This window comes from Anser brachyrhynchus, assembly GCF_964034855.1.
Source record: "Anser brachyrhynchus genome assembly, chromosome: 28".
NCBI classification, from domain to species: domain Eukaryota; kingdom Metazoa; phylum Chordata; class Aves; order Anseriformes; family Anatidae; genus Anser; species Anser brachyrhynchus.
In genome coordinates, this window is record NC_137721.1 from 2,452,919 (window position 1) to 2,479,279 (window position 26,361).

Here is a 26,361-nt window from a genome sequence, read left to right on the forward strand (position 1 = left end):
GTCTTCTGTGAATGACTTCTATTTTCACTTTGCTTGATCTTTAATTAAAAATGAAAGCAGAAACCTTTTGGCTGGGAGGTCAATTCATGTTGAAGCTTCATCTGGTTGCTCTAGGCAGCTTTTCCTGTAATTACCTGTACAATCTTCTTTTTTTTTTTCTTTTTTTTGTGAAATCTTTTAAGTGTAAATTAATTAGAGACCAACAGATTCCTTTATTCATTCTGAACTTTCCGTGTGCAGGGAGCAAATAAGAGAGACATCAGCCATGCCACTTGGGCCCCTGCGTTTGGTTTTGGAGCTGGGCTGCTGCCTTGACAAGCGTGCTGGAGACATTGCGGAGAGCCTCCGGAGCATGAACCTGTCACGCAGCCTTGGGTGAGTTGCTGATCTGGCCCATCTGTAAGGTAAGATCATACTGGGTGTAGGAGCCTAATTAATTAGTGCTGGTAACAGCTTGGGGATACTCATATAAGTGCGCACAGAGGATTGTTACTAACCATACTTCATTTTTGAGCTTTTTTTCAAGATTAAATTATACTTGTGTAAATTATACCCCACCTGTGGGATAATGATACCCTTGGGAAACTGTAATTTTATGGTAGATTGGGGTTATTATTAAAATTAGAACATTACAGTGCGGCTGGAGCTTGTACGCACGGTGTCCTATAACAGTTTGCAATCCCCTGCGGGCGCTGGGGACGTCAGGAGACACTGGGCAGATTTCGGGAGAGGTACATCAGGGCAGCACCAGCACCCCAGGTCTCTAAGGGCTTGGCTTTCCTCTAGGACGCTCTCAAAAGCAGGGACTCGAGTTGGTTTTTCAAAGCTGTTACCCAACAGGGTGGGCACTTGCTTCCTACCCAGTTCTGTGCCCATCCCCGTTGCCATTTCTATAGGGTGGCCAAACCTCTGTTGCATTTAATCAAGGTGGAACTGGGCTCCCCACAAGACATATAAAAGACCTTTTCTCTTCTGACACCTCCCAGCCTTGCAGGTTTCTTAAATAGGTATTTGTGTCAGTGGGATAATATTCATTGGGCTGTAATGTTCTCCTTAAAAAGAACCAAAAAAAATAATCCACCCCAACTTCAAATACAGCACTCCTGATGGCAAAAGTAGCGATATTCAGAATAGAGCATATAATTAGCCCGTCACTAACAGGGCTCAATGCCTGCTGAACTGGGAGGTCAGTTTTTTATTGAAGTTACAAAAGGCAGCAGCTGCTGGATGGGCAGATGGACAGGGGGCTGGCTGGGTCTGGAGGTTTTAGACCCTCACCCAGAGCTAAGAAGTAGCAAAGAGCTATTTGACAGTCCTCCAGCTGCGATCTATTTTGTAAGGAAAATGTTTTTGTTTTTTCTTTTTTCTGGAAAATGAAATGTTTCAAGGAATGAATCAGTCGGATTGGGAGTTTTGATGGATAGGTGATGAAATTTAAGTCTTGACTGTCTCATTTCGTTTTGACAATGTCCACAGCTGTCATTAAGGTAGGTCAGAACCTGTTTTTGCTAAGGTGTTTTATCAGCGGTAGAGCAGACTGGTGTATTTTGTGTCTAACACATTTAACTTTGACATCAGCACTTTTAGGCCAAATCATTTTTGCAACGTGTTCTAGGGATCATTTTGAAACGCTGGTTTTTCAGTTCTGATTCAGCGTGCAGCAAATTGTGAAATTTTGGGGTGTCCCAGAGGAGTGACGTTTTATTTCCTCGTGAGGTCTCTGTGTGCTGCTTGTCACCGGCCACAGAGCAGGAGGTGCGGGTGCATTTGTCGTCTGCTGATTTGGCTGATAGGTCGCAAGTGAAAGATAGTATGGGGAAAAACAGGCTGAGCATCACCCTCCCTGCGGGATGCGGAGTCCTGGGCCTGCCTGGTGGTCCAGCACGTCCGAACCCTCTAATAATCCCCACTGACTTCACCGGGCTGCTCGTGCCTGCAGAGTTACCCACATTCCTACATGCACGTCTGGACGAGTGCCCAGGACCCGGTACCCCAAGCCACCTGAGTCTGAGGTTGGCTCCACTCCACGTGAGCTTGGTTTGCGTGTCAGCTTTTTGTCGCTGGCCTCCCAGGTGTTGCTGGGACTGCATGTACCTGAATAACATTTTTTTCTGTTGTTTAGTATATCTCAACTCCTTCCTTTGTAACCTTCTGTAGCTAACAAGGTTTTTTTGATCTTCATACCATGCTCCACATTCCCCTTGCTTCTGAGATTATTAATAAATGAGGTTAAATAGGACAAATCCCTCCCATGGAGTGTTAAGCAGCTGTTTATTCTTTTCACAGCAGACATGATCAACGCCCAGAGCAGATGGATGCTGCAGGGGATCTGTTCAGAGGCTGGTCATGCCATTGTATTAATCCAGACACCTACCCTCTCTGAAGACATCTCTAGCCAGGATGTCACATCCCTGCCCATGAGAAGTGATCAGTTCACCTTGGCTAAATTGCAAAGGTGAACAGCAGCTCCTGCAGGCTGCTTGTCCCCGAAGCACGCTGCCTCCCTGCAGCCACCCTGGGGCAATGTGGCCGTGTGGCATGCAAGGGACAGGTGCCCGGGTCCTCTGCACCGCGTCAGCCTGCTCAGAGCTGGGCCAAGGGCACGCTTGCAGCAAAACACCGGGACACTGTGCTGTTTTGCCTTCAGTTTTATTGATTTGCTTACACAGGCAGAGGCAGTCTAACACAGGATAAGAGAAAAGGTCTCAAGCCTCGAATAATTCTATACAAACCAGGGGTGTGAAGCCCAGGGTTAATAAAGAGTGGGACAAGACATAACAAATAGGAATGTAAAATCAGGGTGGCATTGGACAAAAAGTCCCACCTTGCAGGGGGCAACAGCCTTGGTCACACAGGGTTTCAGCCTTCACTGCTGTGGTGGCCACTGAGGCTGCAAGTGCTGCTGCTCCACAGGGTGTTGTCCTTTGCCGTGACTGCCCTGTTGCTGCTGTCCCAGAAAAGGCTGAGCCTCAGCCCCCCTGTTGTCCTGCACCTTGGGTTCGGGGAATGCAGGTCGAGCCTGGTTGTCGTGCGTTTCCCAGGGCCTGGGGTCTGGCTGGGGGCTCCCACCCCATCCTGGGGGCAGCAGCTTCTGGGTCTCACCTGGGTTGGGATCCTGCCAAGAGGTCTTGCAGACCTGGGTCTTGTTTGTGTCTCTCCCTGCTGTCTCAGAGGAACAGCTCAGGTTCTGCTCTGCTTGCTCCGTCTGCGGGCTCTGATTGGGGTTTGGACCCAGCTTTGATGCCTTCGTGTCTTGGGCCTGGTGACTTTTTGGGTTCTGTTTTGGTGTCTTTGCAGCTTTATGCGTATTTCTGTCCTGCTCTGGGGTCTCAGTATACAGGGTCTCACCTCTCTTTGGATCCCCTTCTGGTGCCTTAGTCTTGTCATCCTGATGGGTGTCCTGGCCCTTCTTTGGTGTCTCTCCCTTCTTGGTGTCCTGATTGGTGTCCTGGCCCTTTTTTGGTGTCTCGTCCTTCTTGGTGTCCTGATGGTCATCCTGGTCCTTCTTTGGTGTCCTCTTGGTATCCTGATGGTTGTCCTGGTCTTTCTTCGGTGTCTCACCCTTCTTGTTGTCCTGATTGGTGTTCTGGTCCTTCTTTGGTGTCTCACCCTTCTTGGTATCCTGACTGGTGTTCTGGTCCTTCTTCGGTGTCTCACCCTTCTTGGTATCCTGATTGGTGTCCTGGTCCTTCTTCGGTGTCTCACCCTTCTTGGTATCCTGATTGGTGTTCTGGTCCTTCTTTGGTGTCTCACCCTTCTTGGTATCCTGATTGGTGTCCTGGTCCTTCTTTGGTGTCTCACCCTTCTTGGTGTCCTGATTGGTGTCCTGGCCCTTTTTTGGTGTCTCGTCCTTCTTGGTGTCCTGATGGTCATCCTGGTCCTTCTTTGGTGTCCTCTTGGTATCCTGATGGTTGTCCTGGTCTTTCTTCGGTGTCTCACCCTTCTTGGTATCCTGATTGGTGTCCTGGTCCTTCTTTGGTGTCTCACCCTTCTTGGTATCCTGATTGGTGTCCTGGTCCTTCTTTGGTGTCTCACCCTTCTTGGTATCCTGATTGGTGTTCTGGTCCTTTGGTGTCTCACCCTTCTTGTTATCCTGATTGGTGCCCTGGTCCTTCTTTGATGTCTCACCCTTCTTGGTCTCCTGAGCATCCTGATCCTTTTTCGGTGTCTCAGTCTTCTGGGTATGTTGGGTGTCCCGTTCCAGCTTGGTTGCTGCACCCTCCTGCACCTGTTTGCTCACCCGCTGCTCAGGGTCCTGCTGTTGGGGGGACACCGGCCCTGCCACGCGCGGCTCTGGCGTCTGCTCCTTGCCTGCCTCCTCTTGCACCGTCGTCTCCTGACCATCTTCTGGTGCCTGGCACTGCTGGAGCTGCCTGTAGCAAGCCTTGGCCACCCGGAAAACCAGGCTGAGAAACTCACTGAACTCAACCTTGCCATTGCTGTCTTCATCCAAGAAGCGCAGCACCTTCTCGACGGTGTTGGGGTCCCGGGGGTTCTGCATGGAGACAAACAGCATTGGCAAAGCCCGTGAGCCTTTTGCTACATCTCTCTGGGACTACTTGAGCAGTCTTGGGGCAGAGCCAACCCCCGTGCCCCCCTCCCTGTGGCTCGCCTTGCTGGATCCTCACCACTATCACGTCCGCAAACTCCTGCTCGATGAGCTGCCTCAGCTCCCCCCTGCTCAGGGCGCTGCAGTCGCCGTCCCTCCTGGCGTAGTTGTAGAAAACAGCAATGATGCCGTTGATGTTTTCCTGGAGCTGGGCCATCTCCCCACAAAGTTGAGGCAGCCTGCGAGAGAAACACGGGCAAAAAGGGGCTTTTGTCTGTTTGCTTGGTTTTCAGGTAAATTACACTTGAACAATGCAGCTGGACAGGCAGAGAGGAGGACGAGCCAGAAGGACACAGATAAAATGATACAGAATAAGGGAGGGAAAGGAGAGAGCAAGAAGAGACTTGCAGGAAAGCAAATCCCTGAAAAAATGAAGCTCGCCATGGAGACGGCTGGGTGCAAGGATGGGCGAGCAGTGGCCGGAGAGATGAGGGACAGCAAGAGCCAAGCTGCTGGGGGCTCAGAGAGAGGAGAAAAAAAATAAATCCCACTTGGCTTTCTCCGGAGCAGAGCCGTGAATGCAGGGTGTCTCTAATGAACCAGAGAACAGCATAACTCCCAACCCCTTTCCATATTTTTTCTCTAGAGGAGCTCAGCTCCAGGAAGAAGCTCTTGCGTGAGTGTGGTGGCAAAGTCCAGCAGCGTCTGTCCAGGCTTACCTGGGCAGGAGCAGGAGCGCTGGCCTCGGGAGCGCGATCTGGAGCGGCCCTGCTCTCAGCAGCCTTATATACAGTCGTCAATCACGGCCCGCACCTCGCAGAGGAGACACCCCATCAGCAGGGTGCCGCATCTCGCGCCCAATTACACTGTCATCCCCCTGTCTTCATTTGTCTCTTTCTCATTAACTTCGGCTCTGATGCTGTTCTCTGGAGTTAAGCCATGATCCTTCCTAAGCTCGCCCCACCTGCAGACGCATTTTAGAGGAATTAAGTAGAAAAGGCTATTTTTAGTGCTGCAGGATTTAGTTTAAGGTGATGCCCAAGCAACGCCCGGGACTCTTGTCTTTGGCGAATGTGTTTGGTGAGCAAGCGATCCGAGTGACTGACACCAGGGAGGAGGCTGCCCGGGAGCGCTTGCATGGTGGATAAAGAGAAAATAAAACAAAGGTAGAAAAAATAAGGATATAGTGATGCCAAGATTAAAGTGATTCCTTCCAGAAACTCCCACTTCTGGAACCCGACAGGGAGGCAGGCACCCAGTGAAGAAACCTTTTCCAACAGTGCCACCAAGTGGCACTTGGGGTGGGACAGAGGGGTGACACGGCGTGGCCAGGGGCTGCAGTCACTGCGGTACCAGGCAGGGAAATTGAGGCACGGTGCGAGGAAGGGGCTTCTGCTCCACCTTTGTATGTCCTTGCACTGCCATATCCCCCCTGCTGCTACAGCTGCAGTGTGATATGGAAGTTATTTCCTAGGCAGTTTTGTGCAAGACTTTTAATTGTCCTCGCTTTAGCTGTCTGCTTTTAAAAGTCCTTTTCTTGGCGGTAAGAGAGTCTGAAAAAAAATACAGCTGGAAATGCACGTAGCTTGTAAGGTACAAGGTGTTTCGGGCACAGACAATAAAACACAGCCAATTTTGTGTAAGGAAAAGGACTTTCAGGAAGATGCCCCAGCTTGCTCCATGCCTGGCATGGGGAGGGTTAATGGGAACCAGTGTGTTTGGGTGTAATACTTGCAGGTGGGCAGGGGCACTGGGAGGGGATAAACTGGGGGGCCAAGGAGCCCCCCTAATGCAATGGGGGTGCTGCAGAGCTGGAGGGCTTTGTGGCTGTCCTGTGCCTTGGTTCCTGTTACTCCAGCAAGCTCTGTCTGAAGCCGTGCCTTTTCCTTAAACCGGGAATTTTCTGATCCATCCCCGCTTCCATCCCTCATGCAGGGGCACCGGCTGCCCCCGGTTCCCGAGGCGCTGCCAGCTGCAGGCTCGGGGCCTTTGGGAGCCTCTTCTGATGGCTTCTGGTTCTTCTCCCATGCTCAAGCTTCGGCTCTGAACAAAGAGTCAGCTTGAACCTGAATGAAGGAAGGGAATTTGAATCTTGGAAGCAATAATTCTGCTTTTATTCCTCTCTATTAATCTATCGACCTGTCTGTTGTATGTGCGCGGGGGCACACCACTTCTCCTCTGGCGGGGCACGTTTGCTGCTAATCCCATTAAGATGCAGGGAGGGTGGGGGGCAATTACTGGGGTTGCCTTGGAGAGGCAGAATTGCTCAGGGTGTTCTTGCAGAAGTTATTTCTGGCCAAATCACCCAGACCCTGGGCAGGGCCGTTTCTCCCTCATAGACAACCATAGACAATAAGAGGTTTATGTTGTGCAGGACCTCATACGTGCTTTACAAAGCAGAAAAGGTCAGGGGGTCAAATGGGACGTGAAGAAGTTGAAAGAATGAAGTGAGAACGGCATAACAGGAGGCACTGCTTGCAGGAGAGCTGGAGCTAAATGAGGAGGAACCCAGAGGGCAGGTCCTTCTGGTTAACAAAATCCCCGGGAACTCAGCGGTGCTGCGGTGAGAGGTGTGGGGGAGGCTTTGCACGAGCTTGCAGCTGGTTTCTAATAATCCGGGGGGGGGTTCAAACAGGGCTGGGGTGAGGTTGGTGGCTGGTTGCTGAGCTTTCCGACAGCTCTTCCTGCAGCACAGGAGCAGTGTTTCGGCTGCTCTTCGCCAGGAAAATTGCTCTGCCAGTCTGCAGAGCCTAAACTTTTTGTGCAATTTGGCTCAGGTAAAGCACGAGCTGCAGTTTCTGTGTTTTTCCCCCAGTATCAGAAGAGGCTGGCAGCCTCCGAGGCTGTGCCCCACGTGTGAGAGGCCGGTGCTGGGAAGGCGTTCGCACCACGGTTCTGATGTCAGGGCAGGATCTTGCTTTAACATGAGCGATCGCTCCTTCCCTTGTGATGCCACCCGTGCTCATGAGAACAGCAAATATTTTGGGAGCTTGCGTTTGAAGCAGCCAAAATGCACATTAATCTGGGCTGGCTTCCCGAGGCTGGTTTGCCAGGGAGGCGCGGAGGGACGGGGCAAGGTGTGGCGGGGGAGTGAGCGAGGCTGCAGCCTTGTTTGCTTGGCAACTGAGCTGCAGTGATAATCGCAGATTTTGGAGGCGTGTTTGCCAAAGGAGCTCTGTCTCCTGAGCTCACCGGTAGAAAATGTGCTGGGGCAATGGGCAAACCAGCTCCTCTGGCTAGGCAGTGTGCACTCAAACTTGGTCTGTTTGTAAAATACTCTGGTTGCTTTCTTTAAAGAGTTTGGACGCTAATTTTATCCTCATCCATCCAGTCTGCCTTTCTTTCTGCTGTGGGTTCTCCGGGCTGGGGACCTGCACAGCCACAGGGGGCTGGGGGTGATGCTGTGACCTTGGCGTGGCCGTTTGGAGCGTGATTCTCGTCAGGTGGGCAGGAAAAAAGAAAGGCGTGGAAAATCTAAGTGTGCACGGTTGCACAAGAGGCTTTAAATAATTTAGCAGCTGTTAGCTCTGGGGTTGCAACGAGCAGGCGTCGGGCGGTAACAGCAGGGACCGGTGTTGAGCTGGTGTTGGGACTGGGGGTGCCTGGGGGTGCGGGTTCGGTCACAGCGGTCAGGTTTCTCAACAAAAAGGAGCAGGAAATTATTGTTTGTTCCTGCATGAGTCAGTGGGATTGTTCCTGCTCGGCAGGGAAGAGCAGAGGTGTAGGTTAGCGCTGAGGAAGGAGGGAAAGTGTTACACTGAAGGTTTAACCTGATAAAGTGTTTAAATGCAGGTTTTGGGGGCTTGAAAGAGTTGGGGTTTGCTTTGGGACGTTAGAAGAAAAAGCAAAAGCCTGCTGTAGTGTCTTCACTGTATGCAGCAACAGGATCCAGAGGTTTGTCCGCAGTTATTGTACTTTCTGCCTGGTTTTTCCCCCTTTTTTTCTTTCGTCTGCTGAGAGCAGTTGATGCTGAGGTTCCCTTTTCTTGCCTCATTGCACACACAAAGCGCAATTCCCAAACTTTCCCAGAGCTGGAGCCCATTATGCAGAGAGCTTTATCACTACATCTATGTCATTATCAGGAATTAAGCTAATTGCAATAAAATGCTTTATTTTCCTATGCTGCCTAGGCATTTCAGCAAGTTATTTCTGTTGCTGCCTTCTTTACTGCTAATTCATTGTGACATTAAGGAGTGTAATACATCAGCTTTTCTCTAATACACATTTCTACTTTCTTACATGTTAATGAGCATATTTAACATTTCTTCAGAGATAATTGGATTCCGAGGCTCCCTGTGGTAATGCACTGAAAGCCAGCTAGCAGTGCCTTTAATATCTAAAAGACTTTCTGCATTTGAATAATCCCACAATTAAAATTAGGAATTAATCTCTTGGCTGAAACAAAGCTTTCGAGGATACTTTGTTTTGAGGCAGTTTTAATACATATGTTAACCATAGTTACGGAGAAGTTAATTAAAACCTTCTTTTGCATTTCTACCCCAGATCTCACAAAGGGGCACAGGTATTTCAGATTATTTTATTCCCCTTGATCCTTCTTGTGACAGCAGGATTTTTCTGTGCTTCATTTGCTCATGGCTTATCCAGATGGCTGTTTTAATGCAAAATATAGAAGCCATCTTCAAGTAAACTATTTTCTGAAGGGGCAAAGGGACTCCTAAGTTTCTTTCCTCTTCCATACCCAGAGCTGTTTAAGTAAATGATGATAGGTGCACTGCCATGCATGGTGTTATATGGAGAGCACATATGAATTTCTGTATTTCATGTTAAGCAAACCTTTAGTAATTAGAGATCGAGAATAAAGCTAAGGGAAGCAGAGGTGAGATGAGATAATTCTTCATAGCAGAAAATGTGGGATAATCTCCCCTCCCTCTGCAGGCACCTGCCTTTCCCTGCCTGCAGGAGGATGCAGGTGCAGCAATGTGTGTGCACACACGACCACAGCTGTGTGTGCTTGGGTGGTCAGCCAGGACTCCAGCCCTCCCGCCGGGTCTGCTGCCCACCCCCAGACCTTGCTTGGACATGTCCGGCTACGGGGATTTTTGGAAAATCCTCTTCTAAGCATTAACCAGGTTTTCGTGGCAGTGCGCAGAAGGCTGGAACTCTCCTCTGTGCTCTTCTTCCCCTGCTGCACACGGTTGAGCTCGGCGCTTCTGCTGGGCTAGGGATGGAGGCAGCAGCAGCTTGTCCCCACCTGTCCGCAAGCTGTCCTCACGCTGTCTGCGGGGCAGGTGGGATGGGGCAGCAGCTCCCTTGTGGTCCCTCCTGGCTCTGTCTGAGAAGGCTGAGGGTTGGGTGCAGACCTGAGTCACCTCCTGCGGCCGCGGTGGAAGTGAGTCACTGCTGCGCTCCTTCGGGCTGCTCCCCTTGGTGGTGGGGACGATTTCGGTGCCTTTCCCCGTTACCTTCCTCGCTGCCCGGCACTTCAGCGGGAGAGTTTTGGTTCTTTTTTTGCTAGCTGGTTTTAGAAGGAAGGTGTGATTTCAGGGAATGGATTTTCTCTAGCTGGGGTGGAAAGATGCTTTCTGCTGCCCCAAACAGCAGCTCCAAGGAACGACTGCGGGAGCATCCAGGGCGGGTGGGGAGGAAGCGATGGGGAAGGGCTGGGAGGCGGCCGTGCTGCAGGGATGGGAGCGTGTCTGCAGCAGGGGGTGGGAGGGGGGGCAGCGAGGACGTGTTGGGAAACTCGACCTGATGGAAACCCCACCAAGGGCAGGCCGGCGGGGTGGAGGAGCTGGCTGGATGAGGTGCGCCAGGGAGGAGCAAGGCATTGCACTGGGCTGGCAGCCGAGCACCGGAGCGGGTGCTCTGGGGCACGACAGCGCTCACCTGGCAGGGACCCGTGTGCGGTGGCAGGAGTGGGGCAGGCAGCTGCCTGCACAAGTCAGGAGGGATAGTGGGGCACAGGGGGTAAAGCCAGGCTGGTGCCCCTCGTCCTGGCTGCATTACCCATGCCACTTTCAGCACCGCAATCCCTGACTGCCCTGCCCACTCCACTCCTGTTTTCCCAGGAGATGGATAGACAGGGAAATCACGAGCTTTCTCTTAAACACTGGGATTGATCTTCCTTTAGCCTGACTTTCCCAAGAAGGACAACTTCTACGCTCCCAATTTTTATACCCTAACCTGTTATTTGCAAACAAATTTGACACAGTGGTGTGGTTCAAACAAACGCTAAACTTCTACCAGTTTTACAAAAAAAAAAAAAAAAGAGGCAGTATAGCTTTGGCTAATGCTGCCGCCGTAGAAAGGATGGGCCAGTTCTCCCTTTGTCGGGCAGTTGGACACAGGAGAGACGGTGGAAACCAGGCTCTACCAGTTCTGCCTGTGGGCTGCCTTGTTCCAGAGACATGTTTCTGTTTGTTTACGCTGCGAAGGCGAACACGGAGGAAGAAGCTGGGCTCTGGCAGGCTCCCAGCCAGTCTCAGGAACTTCTCCCCATGCTGTATGTTTCTGCTGAAGTTCAGAGCTGTGCTGTATGGCAATGGAGCCGGTCACAGCCTATGGGCAAAAGCCACCTGGCCCTGAATCCACCGAGATGCTGAGCTGAAGCCTGAAAACCAGAGGGGAAAAATGGGATTTTTAAAAAAAAAAAAAAAAAAAAAAAAAGGTGAATCCAGATCCAATCTGATGGTGGCCGAATGCTATTTGTGCTAAATGCTTCACTTTGTGCAGCTTGGGTGTGCTGTGAAGAGTTTCCCAAGCATGCTAACGGGGTGCTGAGCTCTCTGCTTTCAGCAGCGGGTGGGAGATGCTCCTCGTAGCCCTGCTTCCTGGTCTCCCTGTGCCTGGAAGCCCCTCCGGAGCTGGTGACTCAGGCCAGGGGAATGAGGACTCCAGACTGGCACCGCTCAGGTTCAGACGTGCAGCGGCTGACCGGCTCTGAAGGATCGGCTTCCTCAAATGACTCACCTAGCTCCATGGGATACGCAGTCCCAGCCTTGGGGACAGCAGAGCTGTCATTACAGCGATGCTCCTGCCTCTGGCTTGAGAATCGTGGGCAGGGAGGACTTGTAGCAGCCCGGCTCATGCTTGCTGTTCCCACAGGCTGAAGTTGATTTGGGGAATTAACAACATTTGCCCTCCGAAAGGCCAAGAGAAGGATGTTGGAGCTTGCCACCAAGTGGCTCATGCTCCCTGAAAACAGTGCGTCCCCCAGGGGTTTCTTATGGCAGCTGTGGGTTCTGGATTTGGTGCCAGGCTTCTCTCTTGCCTGTTGGATGCTTTGGGAAATGGGATTTAAGAGATGTCCCGAGAATGCTGAGCTCCCACCCCGTGAAAATGAGAGCAGCTGGGAGGTCTGTATGACAGCTCTCAGCGGCACTGGCTGTGCCTGAGAAATGAGGCCTTTGCCTGGGGTTTGCAAACAAAGTTCGGCCAAAGCCAGGCTAGCTGGCATTTTGTCTTTTCCTTCCTCTCTGCAGGGAAGCGATAAATGGCTAGCTGATATGTTCGGAATGCCACAATCACACCTAATGCCTCTTTTCCAGCTGTACCAATTACGCTCCACCCTGATGATGATGAGCTGTCACAAGGCAGAATAATGACAGACAAGTGAGGGGAGGAGATCATGGCGAGGGGAACATGAGAACTGCTAAAGGAACAGAGAGCTGGGGAAGGCAATGAAAGGGCTGTTCATGAGTGCTGAGATGCAAACGCAGCACGTTGCCAGAAAACATGGACCAGTGAAAAGATCTAGCTGGATCTGGTCCTCTTCTTGATTTCTTGCTTTGCCATCAGCACTGCAGCGCATGCTCAAAGCCTCCCTCTGCCACAGATTGTTTGAATGAATAAATATTCACTGAAGTTACAACTGTCGTGCACAACAAAAAAGGAGATTTTTTTTTTTTTCAGGCTTAATTTTCATATAAAACATGACAAACTATCGATACTTGTGGCCCTGGGTAGACTCGCCAACTGAAGAGCTAAAGAAAACTTTGCTTGTCTTGATGAACTCCTCCAGCTTCCTGAAGGCAATGGCTCTGCCTCCAGATTTTGTTTTGTTGTCGTTGTTTTGTGCTCAGAAGCACCCAGGATGATGCCAGCAAGCTCTGAGCATCAGAGGATGGGTGTTTGCGTGTCAAACCCGCCGGCACGGAGCAGGCTCTGTTGGCATAGCCATAAATGCTGGGGTTGCGACGAGAAGTGCCAACCGGGACGATGAGAGTGTGTAATGAGAAGTTATTTTGGTAATTGAGATCATGTTGGAGAGCACAACAATTTGTAAAGGACAGCTTACTAATACCGTGTCAAAGGAATATCTATCTTGTAACAATGAGCTGAGCTTATCTGACTTTGCAAGCGCACATTTGGGACTACAGTAAACAGTATTCCTCTGGTTCATCCTAGTTATTTTTACATTACTATAGGCTATCTTCACTAATGTTTGATTTATAATTGTTTCCGAAGTCTGATACTGCAGATCTAATCTAACTCGTAAAAGAATTGTATTACAACATAATGGGTAATATATATAGTTCCAGGCACGATAATCTGGCACGGTGTCTTGAGAATGAAATCTGTTGATTTATTTAATGGGAGGGAGGTGGGGTGGGTGAGGAAATAGCTGACAAACTTTTCAGATTCATGAAAATTTATTCCCTCAATCCAGTAAGCTGCAATTATTGCTACAATATGAGGAACTCATTTAATCTCTTTGCAAATGCACGCAGTGCACTAACACGTAGGGATGTTTTATTTGATGTGCATATGGAGGCAGAAAAATCCTTCCTAACAGAAGACATTAAAGACCCAGCCATAATCCAATAAAACCGGCTTCCATCGAGCAGCTGTTTTGGATGCCTGAGCTTGTTCCCATCATTTTTCCAGGCTGCCCTGAGCCGGGAGCGGGCTTGATTGCAGTGAGCAGCCATGCCAGCAAGCAGAAGCCTGCGAGCGAGTGCCCCTGGGAGCACAGAGAGCCCGGGGTGCCAGCGCTGAGCCGGAGGGGGATGCAAGAGACATCAGGCTGTGGTACCCCATCTGCACGGCGGGCAGCTGCAGAACGACTGGCGGATCCTTCTCCCCCTGGCCTTTCTATTACTCATTTTTTTAAGGCTTTATCCATCTACTGCATCAGGCTGCTGCTAGTATTCAGAGATATAGCTCCATTTCTGGGGAATGTTACGTGCGGGGAACTTTTAATTACGCATCATTTTACTCAGTCTTAACTGGACGTTGTGCAACAAAACTTGCATTTCTCAGCATTATTCTTTGCCTGGTGTTTTCTGCAAGTTCTTCCTATTCAGCATTTGCTCTTTCTTCACCTGAAATACCTTCTGTCATTTTATATCTCCTTAAAAGACCTTTCTCGAGCTATGTTAAAATCACGCCTTTGAGCTACTTTTCTCAATATTCTCATAACAATTTCAATCTAAGAGACCATTAAAAAAGAAGATAGAAAACCCAAAGGCAAAATCCTAACTGAATTTAAGGCAGATTGTGAAAGTAGTTATTTATATGTGGGAAGTAAAAAGGTTGAAGATGATGAAACGGGTCTCTGTGAATTCAGTTAATATGTGCATTGCACTTTTGCCATTATTATTGCAGTTAATATTAGGCAATAAAAATAAGGGCTGTAATTATCAGATGATTGAAAAGTATTTTTTATTTAATGTGAAGCAATTTTCTCTCCTGTTGATACACAAGAAACTAAGAGACTCACCAGCAGAGGTCTCGTTGATGCAGTGGATCCTTTCCCATCTGGTGCGCCTGCTGCTGATGCCACTCAGTTCTTGCCTCGCAGCCAGTTCTGACACCGGGACAGGCACCGCTCCACGATGGCCGCGGTGCGGGTGTTGAGGCGGAAAGGTGCTCGTGGGGACGGGCAGGCACCAGCACCTTTGCTTGTGCCCTTGGTGGAGTCGGTGGCCGCGGGTTCCCCGGTGCTCTGGGGTGCGCAGGGTCCCGCAGTGCTCTGGGGCATGCACGGCTCTGCACAAACCACGCTTAGAGGCGTACAGGGATCCACGTGTGTAACCGGGCACTGATCGGGGCAAGGATCACTGCTGATCGCAGCCTGAGCATAGCAGGGCTCCACCGGCAAGGCTGTGCAACCGACGGGGAAGGTCTCCATGCCGGTCTCAAGCACTTCGATGGTGCAGGGTTCCATCGGTGACACGGGGTGCTGGTGAGGGAAGGTCTCCCCGCATGTCCCCACGATCTCAGGGCTGCAGGATTCTATTGGCAAGGCTGTGGGCTTCAGCGGGAAGCTGGTCCCTCCCTGGCTTTGCTGGAGGTCACAGGGGACAACCGCTGGACACACACAGGCGGTGACACACGGAGAAGCGCAAGAGTTGCAGGCAGGTGGCAGCTCGGGGCAGCAGGCGTCCCCAGGCACAGGGACAGTGGGGGGTGCGCAGGCAGGACCCAGCTGAAGGCACACATCCAGGCACGGGGCTGCACCCTGGCATTGGCAGGGATCCACCTCAAAAGTCTGCTCCGGACAGGGATGCATATCCTGTTTGGGGCAGGTGTCTTGGTCCACTGCAGCACAGCACGATGGGCACGCGTCAGTGAGCGCAGCCGCCCCCATGCAGGCAGGAGGGTGAGACATCTTTCACCACTGCAGGCAAGCCTGAAAGAAAACAGATCAGTTTGGTGTCCAGCAACACAAAACTTCATACTGTTTGCTTTCTTGGCTGGTGAATTCTTCAGCAAGGTACTTGCTGCTCATGCCACAATGTGGGCATGACATAAGGAATAGAGAGAAAATTGGCTGTTTGTTATTTCAAATTCTGCAACCATTCCTTACAAAGAGAACTTTGGTCATGCTGTTTTTCTTTATGAACATCCAAACTCAACTTTTCTATTTAAAATTGGTTTTCAGCCAAACAGTTCCACCCTAGTAGTATTTCCTTGCACAGATAGCGATGGATTTAATTAACGTTTTCAGCAGAGCTGTAAACTTCAAGATATTCTCCTCTCTTTTGCAGGTATTTTCTAATTGCCCTGTTTGCCCTTGCAGAACACCCATCTTGCAGCCGCTGCAAGAGGAGCAGCTGTCACCATCCTGTCTTTGCCATTGCTAAAGGCAGCAACAGGCTCAACAGGAAAAAGCCAGGACGTGCTGCCTACCATGGGGCCAGGTGCTCTTACCTTGGCCGCTGCCGTACCGATGCTGTAGTCACTTCACCGCTTAGATGACAGCCACATGCACAGCAGTTTCGTCTCCTCGGTGAGCAGGATGGTGTGTTAGCCCTCTAAATCCAGTGCTGGGACGCCAGAAATCATTTTGCAGAGCATCCATGGGAGTTACAGCAAAGTAAGCATGAAGGGAGAAGATTATTACTCTTTCAGACTCTTATCACCAATGAGATGTGAGAGCTAATAAACAATTTTCCTTACACAGCGGGTAGCAGTAATCTATCTCAGCAGAAGTTTCACGCCAGTAGTAGGCTTAGATCTGTAAATCCTGAAGATACTTACCCGGCTCAGTATCAGCAAATAAAGCCAGCAAGCAGACCCAGCAACTTTAACCTGGGATCTGCCTTGTATATTCAAGAGCCTGGCCTCCGGAGATGAGGTGCCTCAGGCACACAGACAAGCAACCCTTTGCTAACATGGACCTGCTCCGCCTCTGCCCTGCCTAATTATTTTTAATGGAAACCATCTATTTCCGTGGCTGCAGCATAACCTCGAGTGAGCCCAGATAGCTTGCGAATTCACGTGTCCTTCCAGCAGGGCTGACGTCAGAGAAGAATTTGGGAAATGAATGGATTCAGGGCTTGCTGTCAAATAGTCAGCCTGTCATGGTCAGTTTTTCTGTGACGGTAAAACATCCTCCAGCCCAACACATCATTGAGGGCCATTAGAGACTGGGTGGGATGTGGGATGTGGGAGATTCCTTTACTTTTAGCCATATCTGACCTGCTTCTGTCACTGCCCCTGTCCTGTTTGGATGTGGCACTACTGGTTGTAGGGTCCTGGTGTGCTTCTGGAAACTCTTATATCATCGCCGGTCTCGTGATGTTTTGCATTTTCTCCTAGAACTCTGACTCAGGTAGCAAAACAATATTCCTTCACCAGGTTTTTGCCTTTATCCCCGTGCAGTTGCACCCCTCAAGAGCAGAGGGCTGACAAGAGGATTGACCACCACCCTTTCCCCTTCAGCCCACTGGTTTACCAAAGGCAGATGAATTACGCCAAAGGTTTACTCAAATCGCTGTGGTCGGAAGAACATTGGCAACCCAAGTGGTCACGCATCCTGAATTTATTTCTTTCAATTTAAATAACCAAAAGCCACTATGTGGGGCATCACCATGCTCAGCAGCATGTACACCACACACTTAGAGGGAGGTCAGAGCGCAGACACAAGCATGCACCTTTGTCTCTGGATGATGTATGAGCTCGTCTCTGCACGCAAGTAATACTGGTTCGATGTTTGTGTCACTGAGTGACTTAGGGCTAGTTCGGAGTGAGTAGAGAAGGAAGTCTCAGCCTCTTTGATCTCTCAGAGGCAATGCACTCGCTGGCTCTCCCTTCTCCCTTATAGTGAGGGGATTTCAAATGAGAATTTCTTTACTTGACCACAATTGTGGCAGGCAGAACCCAGCTGCTCCATGCTGTTGCAGTCACACACCATTTGCTATCTTGTGAAGGGTGCATCTCGGTCTCATTTTAGCCCACATTGTGAGCACAGCAAATCAAACAGGGGCCCTAATATAGCGACTGCGGGAGGAACCTAAATGACATTAAAGGTCTTAGCACAGTGAAGTCTTCCCTGGCTGGCTTGCTGCCAAAATCATAACAAATTTATGTTGGAATACTGAATATATATATATACATATATGTATATATGTTGTCCATAGATTCGTGCCCGGTGTGCAGTGCCCACAGAATCAGAATCCACTCAAAGGCCTTTTAATTAAAAAATTAATTTCATTCTTTCCTTATTTTCTCAGCTAAAAGACTACACAAGCTATAGAAAGACTATACACTACACAAGCTACAGGCCTCCCTATTTTCTTCAAGGTTTCTTTGTCTTTTTCCCAGCTTTGGGACTACATATATATATATGCATATATATATATACATATTTATATATATTTTTTCTGGAATACTGAGTTTGATTGAGGAGCACTGATGTTATGGAGCCACCCAGAAGATGTGGGTCCTCCCATTGCTCTGCTGCTCTTTCAGGAGCTCACCCTCAGGTGCAGGGTCTGAGTGCTCCTCTCCTGAGACATGTCTGTGCTCCAGTCTGGGGCTCACAGTACAAGAAGGCTTCCAACAAACTGGAGCAAGTCCTGCAGGGACCCCCAAGGTGTCCAGGGGCTGGAGCAGGTGGTGGATGGGGAGGAGGCCAAAGGACCTGCTCAGCCTGGGGAGGAAGAGGCTTAGGGGAGATCCTTGTGCTCCCTGCAGCTATCCATAGGGTATTAATGTTGAAGACAGGCTCTTCTCAGAGGCACCCAGAGACAGGGTGGGAGAGAATGACTGCATGTGGCAACAAAGGAAAGGCCAGGTTACCTGGAATACATAATTTTTGTAAAAAATAAAATATTTTTTTGGTGTGAGGGATAGTGTATACAAGGAAGAGCATGGAAACTGACACTAAAGCAGAACAAAACTGTTCTGACTCCTATCCCACGTACAGGTCGGGGTGTCACAGCAGAAGGTGCAAGAAAATGTACTAAATTAACTTTTATTGAAGGATCAATTTAATCCCAAGGGGACTGTTTCCATGCTGTATCACCTGTTCTTTGCTCCCCACCCCCCATACGAAATACGTAGATGAGGAATTCAGGCTTGCAGGCAGATGTCATAGGTTGCATGTACCACCTCAATGGAGAGGTTTCATTAAAAATTATAATGTAAGCAGGTAATTTAAGGATTGGAGGTGGAGCAGGTCTGGATTATTACAAATTTTATTTCCATACCCCTGAGGTGTCTCACTTCCGGGGACACTGACACTGAAATCGTATAAAAGGGTTCATATCGTGGTGTTTCTCAAACCATTTTGGTTTCGTATGCTAGTTCCCGGTGGTGAATTGGGTAAGTCTCTCTTGGCTGACTGGGAAGTAATGTAAGGGCTGGGGTTATTTAGTTTTAAATATTATCTGCAGAAGCAAGCTAGAAGACTTACAAGTGCTTCTGCTTAGCGAGATTTGTATGTGGTACTTATCAAGCAGCTAAGTTAAGGGTGACTGGTCATTCCGTCTTCTTCCAACCTGTGTTTGCTTTATGTTTTGCAATTGCTGCGTGCTCTCCATCAAGGTGCGTCTCAGGGTAGGCGAGAGTGGCCCAGCCTCTCTCCTTCCCCAGTGACACTGTTGCCCGGTTTTAACCAGGAAATTGTTGGGTTTGAGAGAGATCAAAAGGCAAGGCAAGGACTTCAAAGGCAAAAAAGTGGGAGGGAAGATAAGAAGTGGAGCCTGGCAGGCTGCAGGGGTAAGCGGCGCCTGGAAGGGTGTCTGGGTGGGGAGAGCTGCGAGGAGCTCTGTGGGAGAGCCGGCGAAGCCGCGGCCCATGAGGGCCAGGCCCTGTCCTGGGGGAGGATCCCAGCACGGGGCCTCGCCGCTCGGCCTCCAGCCTGTGTGCGGACAGGGAGCCTTCAGAGGCTGGAAGTATCCTTCTTGGGCGGATACCAGGAGGTAGTGGCAGAGAGGTAAACCTAAACCGAGGGGAGCCCTGGGAAGGTGGAGGCAGTCGCGCCTTCAGACCCCGTCACGTAATCTACCAAAGTCCGAGTGGCACTGCTTCTCACGCCTCTTTTGAGAAGTTGTTTGTGACATACGTGCAGCTGGTGGCTACAACCTAAAATGCTTTCATGTGGTGTTAGTGCCCTGCTATGGGTTTCATTTTGTTTCCCCAGTATGTGGCTCAGAGTTCCACTGGAAAAAGTGCGGATTAACTCAGTCTGTGAAATAGCCTTGGGAAAGCTGAACGCCTCTGTTTTCCACACAGTGTATTCCTTTCCCTCTTTCAGACATTCTCCCTCCCTCAAAGATGCTTTGCCAAAATGACTGCCAGCGCAGACAGCCCTGCCTCCCTCCTCACGTCGTCTTCTTGAGGAACTTACCCATGAATAGAAGCGTTGGTCCCTCCAGCGGCGTCTGTAACATCGAGCGCTTGCCACCCTGTGTGGATCCCTGCTACTATGCCAGGGTTCCTCGCGGCACCACCACGTACATAAACCTGTCTAATCTTGGCAGGAGACACATTGCGCTGGATCCGTGCTGGTTCGGGATCCCCACGTGTGTGGATCCCTGCTGCCAGGACCAGAACAGGTGCACTACCAGGTGTGTGGATCCCTGCTGCCAGGACCAGAACAGGTGCACTACCAGGTGTGTGGATCCCTGCTGCCAGGACCAGAACAGGTGCACTACCAGGTGTGTGGATCCCTGCTGTCAGGACGTGACCAAGTGCACCACCACATGTGTGGATCCCTGCTGTCAGGACGTGACCAAGTGCACCACCACGTGTGTGGATCCCTGCTGTCAGGACGTGACCAAGTGCACCACCACATGTGTGGATCCCTGCTGTCAGGATGTGACCAAGTGCACCACCACGTGTGTAGATCCATGCTGTCAGGATGTGACCAAGTGCACCACCAGATGTGTAGATCCCTGCTGTGAGGATGTGACCAAGTGCACCACTAGATGTGTGGATCCATGCTGCAAGGAAGTGACCAAGTGCACCACCACATGTGTGGATCCATGCTGCAAGGAAGTGACCAAGTGCACCACCACTTGTGTGGATCCGTGCTGCGAGGAAGTGACCAAGTGCACCACTAGATGTGTAGATCCCTGCTGTGAGGAAGTGACCAAGTGCACCACCAGATGTGTGGATCCATGCTGCAAGGAAGTGACCAAGTGTACCACCAGGTGTGTGGATCCCTGCTGTAGACCGGTGACCAAATGTGCCACCACATATGTGGACCCATGCTGCGGCAGGTTTACCAGGTGTACCACCAGATGTGTGGATCCCTGCTGCAAGGAAGTGACCAAGTGTACCACTAGATGTGTGGATCCGTGCTGCGAGGAAGTAACCAAGTGCACCACCAGATGTGTGGATCCCTGCTGCAAGGAAGTGACCAAGTGTACCACTAGATGTGTGGATCCGTGCTGTGAGGAAGTAACCAAGTGCACCACCAGATGTGTGGATCCCTGCTGCAAGGAAGTGACCAAGTGCACCACCACATGTGTGGATCCCTGCTGTGAGGAAGTGACCAAGTGCACCACCAGATGTGTGGATCCATGCTGCAAGGAAGTGACCAAGTGTACCACCAGGTGTGTGGATCCCTGCTGTAGACCGGTGACCAAATGTACCACCACATGCGTGGATCCATGCTGTGGCAGGTTTACCAAGTGTACCACCAGGTGTGTGGATCCCTGCTGTGGGGGTGTGACCAGATGCACCACCAGATGTGTAGATCCCTGCTGTGAGGAAGTGACCAAGTGTACCACCAGATGTGTGGATCCCTGCTGTGAGGAAGTGACCAAGTGCACCACCAGATGTGTGGATCCATGCTGCAAGGAAGTGACCAAGTGTATCACCAGGTGTGTGGATCCATGCTGTGGCAGGTTTACCAAGTGCACCACCAGGTGTGTGGATCCCTGCTGTGGAGGTGTGACCAGATGCACCACAAGATGTGTAGATCCCTGTTGCAAGGAAGTGACCAAGTGTACCACTAGATGTGTGGATCCATGCTGCAAGGAAGTGACCAAGTGCACCACCACGTGTGGGGATCCCTGCTGTGGGGAGGTGACCAGGTGCACCACCAGGTGTGCAGATCCCTGCTGTGGAGGTGTGACCAGATGCACCACCAGATGTGTAGATCCCTGCTGTGAGGAAGTGACCAAGTGCACCACCACGTGTGTGGATCCCTGCTGTCAGGATGTGACCAAGTGCACCACCACGTGTGTAGATCCATGCTGTCAGGATGTGACCAGATGCACCACCACGTGTGTGGATCCCTGCTGCGCGCCCTGCTTTATGCAGCCCACCCCCCTGTGCGCCAGCGTCTGCGGCCAGCAGTACTCCATCAGCTGTGCCGATATCTGTTTGCGTAAGTGATGGCTCCCTGAGCGGCTGTGAGCAGGGGGCTCCTGCAGCGGGAGCCACCAGGGGACCCCCTGAGGTTCCTCTGCTCTGTGGTGTCCCCAACAGCTACGGAATGAAAACGGTTTGCAGACCCCTGAACCCCTTGACGTCTTCCTCACCTCTCGGCTTTCCTACTGCCCTTCCTCCCCTAGGAAGGGTAGAACCACACATGGTTTTCCTTGCATTCTGCATCGTTTCTAATGTATTTATCTAAAGCACAATGCCTTTCCTTGTAACACAGAACCACTTGATTTTGTGCCCCCAGGATTATTGCCTGGGAGAGGGATTCTGTAATTCTTTTCTGCATTGATGTGGATGGAGGAATTTCCCTGTTTGTTCTTCCTCACCATCTTCTCCTTTTCTTGTATGAAGCAATAAAAACAATTAATCTTGGCAACAGCTGGCTGCAAGTTTTCCTTCCCTTTTGCACACCCCCAGACTCACACTTCCTCCTTTTAATTTATTCCTAAAAGTCTGATCTCTGCAGAGTGGCAGCTCTTGCTAGAACACATAGCAAGGTCTAAGGCAATAGCCAGGGTTCCCCAGATGATGCCTGCGGAGGGGGGTGTTTGTTGTGTGTGTCGAGGAAACACAGCTCTGCCATGGTTCTGAAAGACATTGAAAATGCAGCTGAAGTGCTCCTGAAGCTGGAGGAGCTTAGGGCCAGCTGTGTTTGCGTCCCACAGGCAGAAACAAAATATTCCCTTACTAGCAATGGGTAAAAGAGCCACTAATGAGGGGAAGACAAGCAGGGCTGGGAGACTGCTTGTGCCTTGTGACATTGTCACCTGTGCGCAGGAGGTTCTGTCTCAGCCTTTTGCAATCGACCTGCACTTCCTTGTCTCTGGTGGCAATTGGGCAAGTCTCATCAGCTGGGGAAAGCAACATGGATTTGCTCACCACTGAATTCTGCAGAAAGGATAGCAGTATTAGCAGGGTATCTTGGACAATTTTAGTAGCCCTCCATGAACATTTATTGACAAGGATCTGAGTGCTTCCTCCTTAGCACTGTATTTGCTTGCAAAGCTCTCCTCCAGGCATGAGCAACGTCCCCAAGGACTCAAAGTCATGCTGTTCTGCGTGCCAAGGTTGTGTTCTGTGGGTTCCCCGAGTGGAGATGGTGCAGGGTGGGCTCAGAGCCAGCAGCAGCTGCTGCAGGGAGGAAAGATGGGGAGGCAGGTGTGGGGCAGCCAGCCCAGCTGCTGAAGCAGCAACGTGGGCACATCTCTGTCTGCAAGCACCCACTGCCTTCTTTTTAAAGATGCCCCAGAGGCACGAGGCTGGTGACTAACCTGCAATTATCACCGTCTCGCTTTTTCTAGTAGAGGAGATGGACCAATAGTGGGACGTGATAACTCATACCTGGCGGACGTGGCATTGCACGCGGCTGGGGAGATCCGGCCTCGCGCAAATCACCCCACCCTCGTGGCTCTCCTGTTTCCATCCTCCCCTCCCAGTGGGTCGTGGAAGAGCCCAGCTCTCCCTGCTGATTGTGCAGCACTTGCGGGCGCAGGGTCCTTGCCAAGGGCTAAGGCATTGCCTAAGCACAAATGCTGCCCAACAGAAACACCAAAGCAATTGAGGCTTCCTAATCACCCCTCTGTGGAGGTCTGGTTTGACTCCAAGGCTCCTCTAAAACTCACTTAAATGTTCTGTGCAAGCAAATATTACTTTTGCTCCTGCTCCCAAATCCAATGGAACACTCTTCTGGGAAATAAGAAACTGTAGATGGAAAAAAATAACATTCAGAAAAGATTATTCCTTAAAATCTTTCTCTAAGGCATCCTTCTGATCGCCTGAATCTTGCATTATCTTTAATCCTACATATGAACTTGGAAACTCAGTGTTTTAAAAGGATGGGGCCTTTGTAGCAGAGAGCAGACACTTCATCACTAGGTGGGCATAACAAGTTTATGCCATAGGACGAGGAACAGAGACCCTTCTTCCTGAACCACTGAAAATTTACACTACCTCTATGAAACTCTCATAAACGTTTGGGAGAAAAGTGAAGTTCAGCATGAACAACTACAGAAGGCCTGCAGTTTTTGCTCTCAGGCAACATGCTCTGAGCTCTAACATGTATTCCTCAGAGATCAGGACACTGCTTTGTTCAGTAAAATAAAAGTCCTAAAGAAATCCAGATTCCCATTCCAAAGTGTTGGGAAATCAGAGCAAATACCTGCAGTAGTCGGAAGGCAAAAGATAAAATGGATGAGTTATTTTTTGTCAACCACAGCTAGTTCCTCTTTTTCAGATTTAATTGCATTCAGATGCTCACTTGTCATTCTTCATGGAGCACTCACCTTCCTGAGTAAACAGGAAAAGAGGCGGATAGTGCAGTTTGGGATCCTCTCAGCCCCAGAAGTAATGATGTAATTACTTGATCAAATAGTCCTGAGGGCATGGACTAGACAAGCCACTTGTTTTCATGTGAGGCTAATTGCATTCTGCACTCAGACTCCTGGCATCTCAGCTATGCGAGGATTTCCAAAGCTGGAGCGAGGTCGGGCAGCCTGGGACCGGCCCGCCCTGGAAGCTGCCCTCTGTGCCGTGCATGTTCCCAGTTGTGGTAGGGAATGATGAGAGGGGAAAGTCAGGTGTAATGACGCCAAGGACTTTAAGATTTAATTGCAGCAAAGTGCAGGAATGTCCTGGGAAGGCCTTGCCATGTTGAGAACAGGGGGAGAATCTTTGATTTCTATGAAAATGCTTTGTTCACTCAAATGTGGGTAGTGTACTATATGGGATGTTGCGCATACACAAAGCTTCTTCCAGTACAGGGTCTCATATGAAATCCCCAATGCCAGCCGGTGCTAGATGCAACAGAGGAACAAATCTTATTTAGGAAGTTTTTGGGTAAACCAAAGGATTCAAAGAAAGCCACAGGTGTCATACTTTTGACATCTTTAGGAGTTTTTGAAATAGTTATTTTACATTAGCAGAAATCCAGCTAACAGCCCAAAGCAGTGCATACTGAAATAGTTGCACAGGGAAGAATTTCAGTTTAGGAGGTTTCCATCAAAAATTATGACATCTACAGATATTGAAGTTGTGTATTTGTGTTAACAATCACATCTCTGTGACCATGGTGTGTTTCACATCTGCAGGCAAAATTTTTATAGGTATAGGAAGAGATCTCCAGTCTGGATGTGCCACCATCTTTGGTAGCTCTTGGTGGTGAGATATGAGGTCTCTCTTGGATTATTGGGAACCAAGTGTGTTGACTATGCCTTTTTTTTTTTTTTTACTGATTTCTTCATAAACATTTTTCTGAACACCAGAGTACTTTGCCCAAGGGGCTCCTCTTCTGCAGCACCAGCCAAACCTCTGGGTAGAAGAAGTGTCACTCTGACTCCTTCTGGGATCCAGGAACCTCTTCTTGTTCAGGTTGCTCTCTGCTGTCCTCTTTTCATCAAATAGCTACTCATTGCACCAGCCACTGCTTCTGCAAGTGAGCTTAATGTCTACCATTTAATTAAGTAGATCCCAGGAGCTGCAGCTTTGGAAAATCATTTCTTTCCAGTTCTTTTGCCAAAAGATGATGGCCGTAAACGGATGTCGCTGTGGAGTCCTGACTCACTGAACTTAATGTGACTAGTCAAATAGCCAAATTGCTCATAAATATAATAGAGATCCACAAATAAGTGTCAATTAAAAATAATAATCCATCCCTCTGGTGTTCCCACATATTACAAATGCAGATCAATTTATATCTCCTAAAATATCTATTTCTCCTGGAAGTTGTTACAATTTCTTGCTAATCAAATATAACAATAGGGTTCACAATAACACACTATAGAAAGGGAGACGTAGAACCAGTCATCACCATTGGTTTCAGAAATGAGCCTGGAGCCCCAGGAAAGCATGAACGGTACAAACCAGGCCAAGAGAACCCCCCCAGCAGGATAAGCGATGGAGGTAGCTGCTGCGAGGGGACCTAGAGGAGCTGGAGGGCAATTGCTGGTATTGCATAGCAGGGTTAGTGCTAGGTGGAGAAGATGGGGAGATGTTTATCCATCAAAATAGTAGACACATAAATCTCATCTGGTTGCTCTCAGTATGGTTTATCATCTGTGGGGCCTATTTGTTGCAGTCATGGCTCTTCCTCCTCACCCTGAAACAGATACGTAACATGAGCAAGACCCACTCTACAAGTCCCTATTCCTGTCATCCAGAAAAGCTGCTGGTGCAAGTCTGGGGGGAAAAAAGGCACATGATGCAGCACGTCTATGCTGCAAATGAAGAGAGGAGTGGAAAGAATGAACAAACCATGAAGTGCTCCCAGGAAGATGCCAAGAGCAATGCAAATCTGCTCACATGAGTTTAGGTCAGGAACTCCAGTTCCCCCATGTAAACACTAGAAAGGAATTGGCGCCGATGCCTGTCATTCTCCAGCAGAACTCCTGATGTCTAGTATAAACAGGATGCACTGCTCGTGTTGAATGGATTGTTGCTGTTTTTTTCCGCCCATTCAGCAGTTTTGTAAGTGATCTAGTTGGGGAATTTGGCCACCTAAATGTAGCCCAGTGATCATATTCCACCTCTGTGATTGGAATATCTTGGAGAAATAAAGATTTTCTGTGCTGTGAAGCTGAGTGACATATCACAACTAGGAAAATGTTTCAATAGCTAACATGGAGTTCTGGGCCTAAAATCCACTTAAACTGAAGTACTTTACACTGCTCTGGCAATGAAAAAATAGGCCTTTAAAACGTGTGCCCCTCTGTTTTGCCCCGAATGGCTTGAAG

The 26,361-nt window shown here is 49.7% G+C and overlaps 2 protein-coding genes across 5 annotated transcripts; one reads left to right on the forward strand and one right to left on the reverse strand.

The window, feature by feature from the left end:
* The first annotated feature begins 243 nt into the window (after positions 1–243).
* LOC308183802 (uncharacterized protein) lies at positions 244–22,002 on the forward strand. 4 transcript variants are annotated; one of them, XM_080570214.1, is made up of 3 exons: positions 244–404; positions 15,502–16,320; positions 19,497–22,002. In XM_080570214.1, exon 3 carries the CDS (start codon positions 19,517–19,519, stop codon positions 21,584–21,586), a length of 2,070 nt encoding a protein of 689 aa, XP_080426340.1. In that variant the 5' UTR covers positions 244–404; positions 15,502–16,320; positions 19,497–19,516; the 3' UTR covers positions 21,587–22,002. The 4 variants fall into 4 exon arrangements, with proteins under 4 accessions (XP_080426340.1, XP_080426341.1, XP_080426342.1 ...); XM_080570215.1 differs by lacking the exon at positions 244–404 and adding an exon at positions 6,101–7,112; XM_080570216.1 differs by lacking the exon at positions 244–404 and adding an exon at positions 6,101–7,112 and having other exon boundaries at positions 15,534–16,320.
* LOC308183803 (uncharacterized protein) lies at positions 2,325–6,083 on the reverse strand. The gene is made up of 3 exons (XM_080570217.1): positions 5,269–6,083; positions 4,629–4,788; positions 2,325–4,495 (listed from the first exon to the last, which is right to left on the reverse strand). Exons 2-3 carry the CDS (start codon positions 4,764–4,766, stop codon positions 2,867–2,869), a joined length of 1,767 nt encoding a protein of 588 aa, XP_080426343.1. The 5' UTR covers positions 4,767–4,788; positions 5,269–6,083; the 3' UTR covers positions 2,325–2,866.
* Positions 22,003–26,361: the final 4,359 nt, after the last annotated feature.